Below are 6,517 nucleotides of genomic sequence, written 5' to 3'. Positions count from 1 at the left end.
CATACGACATATGCAGGCATGTAGTATTAATTAAACATCCAGGTCCTATTGTTATTGCAACCGTAAAGCTTAGTGTGACAGTGTTAATTGATTTTAGAATGAGAAGTATAATTTTTTTTTTTTTCGGTTTCGTTATACAAGGTGAGGCAATGAGAGCACCCCAATTTTCTTTCGTTTTCACACTATAAGTAAAGCAACAATGAATGAGCAGCTGTGCTTATAACATTAATTAAACTATGCCATTTTTAGTAAATATTATTCCTGAGGCTATTAACACTGAGATTTTGATGTGGAAAACCTATTTTTAAAATAGTGATTCTTGTGCAAAACCCCAGAGATTGTTATTTGGACCACATTCCATCCTTGGTCAACATGGCACTGTTCTAGATTGGAAAACAATCGTGCAGTGCCGGATTTAGGTTACTAGCGGCCCTAGGCCAAAAACCTCATGAGGCCCCCCTTCATAGGTGGAACATCCCACATAGGCCTACTATAGTTCTTGGTCTTACCAACCTAGTGAGAGAGGCTAATTATTATTTGCTGTTCACCTCGCGAAACTCTTCTACTTCTACTATCCAACTATACTTCAGTGTCACTTTTTCGTGAACGCCCTAAAACACACACTCACATATTTAAAAATAATATTTAATAAACATTACTGTTGCCTATTCTCCAATAATAAACGCATTTTTACGATTTATAAAAGTTAAGAAAACACTAAGTGTTAATAGTTTATGTTTATAGCATTTAAAAATTGCCCGTTTCGGCCATTTCAAATAGGATTAAACAATAATTTTAGTATAAACTGTCAAATAAGTGCTATGTCAAATTAAAATTTAATTTATGTTAAGTGAACTGAGGCTTACACGGAAGCAACACTAATAGGCCTAAAAGTATCGTGAAGGACCGGTCGGCAATGACGAGTCAAAAATTCAAAATGAATTGTGCAATCTTTTATTTATTTCAATCTCATTAACAAGTGAGTAGCATCAAAAGATAAACATACAATTCCTATTGGGAAAACAAAATTGTATTCTTTAACCTTCCTTAATATAACAATAATTATGGAACTAAAAGCACAAAGCATATTTTTCACAATAGTATATAACAAAACATTTTTTTACTATCAAATCGTATAAACATAACGATTAAAATTAAAATTGAAAATGAACTGTACAATCTCTTTATTTATATAAATCTCTTAGTAGCACGGATATGATATCGTAAACATATACATACATAAACATACGAATTAGACAACATAGATGAATGCTAGCAATTACATTGTATTCTTTAACCTAGCAATTATAGAATTAAAACTTTTTTTCACAAAAATACATAACGTATTTTTAATTATTTAAATTAACATTACAAAGAATAGCAATTAAAATAAAAAACGCAAATTGAATTTTAAAATCCAATTATTTTTTATTAAAATCTCTTAAATAATGTAGTAGTATGAATTCCTTGAAGATAAAAATAAAAAATTTGTAAACATTGATTGGCGCTAGCAATTACTGTACGTTGTTTTCTTTAACCTAATGATTATGGAATTGAAGCACAAAGCATATTTTTTACAATAAATAATACAATAATAATGTTAATACATACAGTTTTTTTTAAATCTTAAAACGTAAAACGCGTAACATAAATGAATAGTAATGCCACATATCTTTGATTTAAACACATATTTAAATATTAGTGTTAAAGCTCAATTGTTGAAACGAAATAGCGCTTGTTTCATTTCGGAAAAAATGTATAGATGACACCAAAAGACCAAACAAATATTTAACTGGACAGACATTAAGAGTAAAATCAAAATCATTTGAACTGTAATAGGCTTCAGCACGTAAAAAGTAAATTATGATAAGGAATGATAACACAACAAACTAACTTCTACTTAGTTCAATGTCAAATTCTCATAACATAAATGTCAAGTTCCATACGTATGGTATGATAAATCTCATACTAAACACTAACCTTTCTAGCTTTTTCGGCTGAAAAATCTTTAATCAAATCTTTAAAGTCTAAGGATTTAAAAAGTTCAGCATTTGCAACAAAACTAGCTAAACTAGACAATCTAGATTCATCGTCAGAAATTGAGTTCCTCAAGAAGTTCTTGATTCTTTTCAAGACGCTAAATGATCGTTCTCCTGATGCATTAGATGTCATCATGCATAGTATGATGCGCAGAGCTGTGTCCAGATTTGGAAAAAGTGTTGTCAACTGTTTTTCACGAATGAGTTGCAGATAATCCAAAAGTGGATTTCTCGAATGCTTGTTAGTCTTGTTATCATGGGGTTCTCTTCCGTCATCAAACATACCTCCAACAAAATTTTTAAACTGCACACATTCTTCTGCAAAGTCATCATCTATGTCAGTGTGATACTTTTTGGCCAAAATTGAAGCTTTTTCCCTGATGTCCTCATTCGAAATTGACGATAAGTTGTTTAAAAATCCGAATTCTTCATTGAGATTGAAATAAACTTTGGATCTTTTATTCAGTTCTGAATACAGCCTGTCAATTACAACATTGAATGTGTTGATCTTTAAGTCTGCCTTGCCATCAAAATTGAGGTGGGGCCCATCTTCTTTATCGTCAATAGAGAGAGCTTTCCTTTTAGGTCGTCTTTTTATTTCAACATCGTCAAGAATGTAGACATCATTTTTAGACAACTCTTTTCCTCTTTTTTCGAATGATTCAAAGTTGTCTCTCAGGCTCAATACGTACTCTTTTAGAGATTTATATATGTTGCAGGTCAAATTCAAGTCTGTAGCAGGGTTTTGCAATGTTTTGCTACTCTTGTCAAAACGTTCTAAAATATCGTACCACATGTTTAATAAAATAGCATTCTCAAGCTTCAGAAATTGTTTGCTGATTCCTTTAGCTTCAGCTCGGCTCACATTTGTTTCCCCCGTATCATCAGATAGTTGTTTTATAGCATCGTAGTAGCTCCAATAGTTGAGCAAAAGGGCTTTCACAGCATGCCATTTGGCAGCCCATCTTGTCACGTTAACCCTTTTTGGAAGGAGTTTCTTATCGCTACTGCTATTTTTGACAATTGTTTCTAATACTGCCCATCTTGAAGTAGATGCACTCATGAAAACGTAAAATTCTTGAATGAACATGAATAGTTTTGTAACTGCCAAACAACAATCAGCCGCATGTGTGCCTACTAGATTTAATGAATGAGCGGAGCATGGAACGTACTCAGCTAAATTGTTATGTTCTTTTATTAGAGCTTGCAAACCTTTGTATTTGCCTGACATATTCGAGGCATTATCATATGACTGGCCTCTCATATCGCATATTGGAACATCCAACTCTGACAGGGTATTTAAAATAACTTCCGCCATGTGTGCTCCAGTATGACCTTGGAGTTTAATGAAAGCAACAAATCTTTCCACGGGCAATCCATCACTTAAAACATAACGTAGGATCACTGTCAACTGGTCTGAATGAGTGATGTCTGGTGTGGAATCAACACTGAGCGAATAGTATTTACTTTTCTTCAACTCATCTACAATAACAGAAACTACCCTTTTGTACATCAAATCAATGAATTGGTTACATATAGTTTTAGAAAGATAGCTTACATTGCCAGATCCTGGATTTCCTTTGTTTTCAATGTGGGTTTTTAAAAAATCATCATACTCTGCGACCAGCTCTAATGCTCCCATAAAATTGCCGTTTCCTAGAAAACCAAATATTTCTTTGCTCCCTCGAAAAGCTAGGCCACGGGTGCCGAGAAACTTGGTAACATCTACTACTCGTTGTAGTACTCGATGCCAATACTCGACTTCCTTAAGGTAGACTTGTGTAGTGCCGAATCAATTTTTCCTAAAACATTGCCTCGTAAGACAAAAGTTTTTGTATTCAACCGATGTTCCGCACTTTTCTCGTGTTCTTTAAGTCGATTAGAATTCTTCCAGTCATTGAATCCCTTGCAAAAAGAACTTTCAATATTAGAGTGGAATAATTTGCAAGGGACACAATACAGGCAGCCGGTAGTATTGGAGTACATAAGCCACTCTCTTTTCTTAATTTCGCCGTTTGGCAAACGACAAAAAAACATGTGTTCTTTTAATGTCCTCACTTTGTCAGGATATTGACGTTTGGATTTAGAAAAATCACAATCTTTAATCTCTACTAAGTGTTTGGGGAGATTTCTTATAACAAAGTCTGTTGTATCATCAGACAAACTGCCCCATGAACTAGGATCTAGAATATTTAAGGTGGTTTGAGTTAGAGGCAGGGCCGATTCAGGACTGGAAGCTGGATTTATAGATTCATTTTGATCGCTTGATACTGTCAAAACGGTTGTGGTGTCTTCTTTGGCAGCAGAAGTATTGGGAATTTGAACATCAGTAACATATATTTCATTTGGATTATTCTGACTGCTATTCCCTGGCGTACTTTTAAAAAAACTTTCTATTTTAGAATTAGTTTTTAACAATTTTAAACTTTGTTCTTCTTTAAGTTTTTTCAATTTGCGTTTATAGGCTCCACTAGCCCTATGAATGTTTTTATTGTTGTCATTCATTATAAGAGCAAAAAATGTTACCTGTTAGTCCATAGCTCACTGTGAAATAGTTCACCGAATCCACAATTACAATTCACAATAATTGTTTACAACATATTTAAACTTAACTATCCATCATTCAGAAATCGTATAAAACACAATAATAAATTACCAGCAAGAAAAACTGTACTTGTCACTAGCAAAGTATAAGACAAACTGAGTAATAAAAACAGTGAATATGGATATGGAGGGGCCGCTTCCGTTTTCGCGAATTCCTCGTTTTCGTGGGAAAGGAAGTGACTATCTCTCTACATCCGACGGACCAACGTCGCAGTCACACTGACTGACGCCGACAACTACGAACTACGTACAGTAGTACCGTTACCGTTGACCATATACACATATACATCACTACGTCGTTGATCTGTGTGACTTCGTAGCGCTTAAGAAAAAAATAATTTTATAAAAACAATTTTAACCGCTCCTTTTGCGCTCTGTGTGACATCGTAGCACTTATAATTTTTTTTGTACCGCTGCCGCTGCGGCCCCCTTTTGCTTGCGGCCCTAGGCCGCGGCCTAGTCGGCCTAGTGGTAAATCCGGCACTGCAATCGTGAATTGGGTAAAATTATTTAGGATAAACGCTTGAACCTAAAAATAATCGGTGGGTGCCACAAAACTCTTTGTACACCAGCAAATATTGAAAGAGTGCAGGTCACAGTAACTCAAAGTCCAAAGAGATTTGCTAGGAAGCTTTTATTGTTGAAAGCTTTACGTTGGCTAATTTTTTTTTTTTTTTTTTTTTTTTTGGAAGAGGGGGGTTATTCTAACAAGCTACTTAAAGTTTTAGGTATTTCAAAATCCCCACAGATTTGTTTGAACCCAAGCTAAGAATTGCCCAAAAACTAAAGTGATTCCTAAAGAAATGCTGGAGGAGTATTTTATGGAGTTTTCAAGTGATTAAAAAGGAATGTCAAGTAGGACAAGGACATCTATTGCAGGATTTTGTTTTCAAGAAATGGAAAAATGACTTTGTTAAGTTAAAAATGCCAAAATATAAGCTGCGTTTTGATAGGCTATTTATATCCATAGGATTAATATTATTGAGTTTGTACTACTTATGAATTGGAACACTTTCATTGCCCCACCCTGTATATGTCTTTTACAACTGGTAATTCGGGATTGTAGTGTGTTGTATAAGGGGGTGGATTTAAGTCCAAGGATGTCAACCTAGCATATTGTGGCACCACTAACAAGGTAAGCTTATACCCCTGTACTTGACCAGGTCCAGGAGCTTTTGCCCAATATTAGCCTCTCAAGTGACCACTGTTCGTCATAAATAATGCCCAGAGTGACTTAAAACTAATACAATGAACAACAATCTTAGTTTACTTACCAGTAATCACTATCAATTAGCAACTAATTAAATAATACTGATTACTAGCACAAGCATAGCTACTGCCAACCTCAAGAAAAAACTTAATGTTGTGCATTTTTATTTTTAATCACTATGCGATCACTAAATAAATTATTCTGTGATTTCAGGAACAATTTGTGGACAGATAGCCAGTTTGTTAAAGAGGACGCAATTTTTCCCCTTGTCATTTATGAGCAGTAAATGAAAACATAATTACATTGTACATAAATTAATTTTTTTTGTTTGATGATTAATAAATACATTTTGTTTGCAAATGAACCTTATATTATTGCAAATATGCTAATATATAAACATTTACAAGAACTTGTAGCAATATACAAGGTTTTTTTTAAGTCTATAAGTTGCACTGGATAAAATAACCTTAAAATCAATGGTGTAGTGGAGCAGCAATGCACAAACTTCAGTGGTGAGCATTCAGCATTCGCACTGAATAACTTACAACTACATCACTGATAAAAATGTACCTAATTCTGTACCTCTTACAAAGTTCTTGTTCTGTATAGTTAACCAAAGAAGACATTTGAGGGGAAAGTGATAATTATAAAGCAATTCATAAAA

At 34.0% G+C, this 6,517-nt stretch overlaps 1 protein-coding gene across 1 annotated transcript in view; it reads right to left on the bottom strand.

Moving 5' to 3' along the window:
• LOC128998840 (uncharacterized) overlaps positions 1 to 3,102 on the bottom strand; it is a 3,640-nt gene extending 538 nt beyond the window's left edge. The window contains exon 1 of the mRNA XM_054425197.1: positions 1,981 to 3,102. Within this exon, the coding sequence (XP_054281172.1) occupies positions 1,981 to 3,102 (1,122 nt within the window). The remainder of the gene's footprint in view (positions 1 to 1,980) is intronic.
• Positions 3,103 to 6,517: the final 3,415 nt, after the last annotated feature.

Source organism: Macrosteles quadrilineatus, unplaced genomic scaffold, assembly GCF_028750875.1.
Source record: "Macrosteles quadrilineatus isolate MER2022 unplaced genomic scaffold, UCM_ALF_1.0 Scaffold_7__1_contigs__length_78375512, whole genome shotgun sequence".
NCBI classification, from domain to species: domain Eukaryota; kingdom Metazoa; phylum Arthropoda; class Insecta; order Hemiptera; family Cicadellidae; genus Macrosteles; species Macrosteles quadrilineatus.
This window is presented reverse-complemented; position numbering and strand designations above follow the sequence as displayed.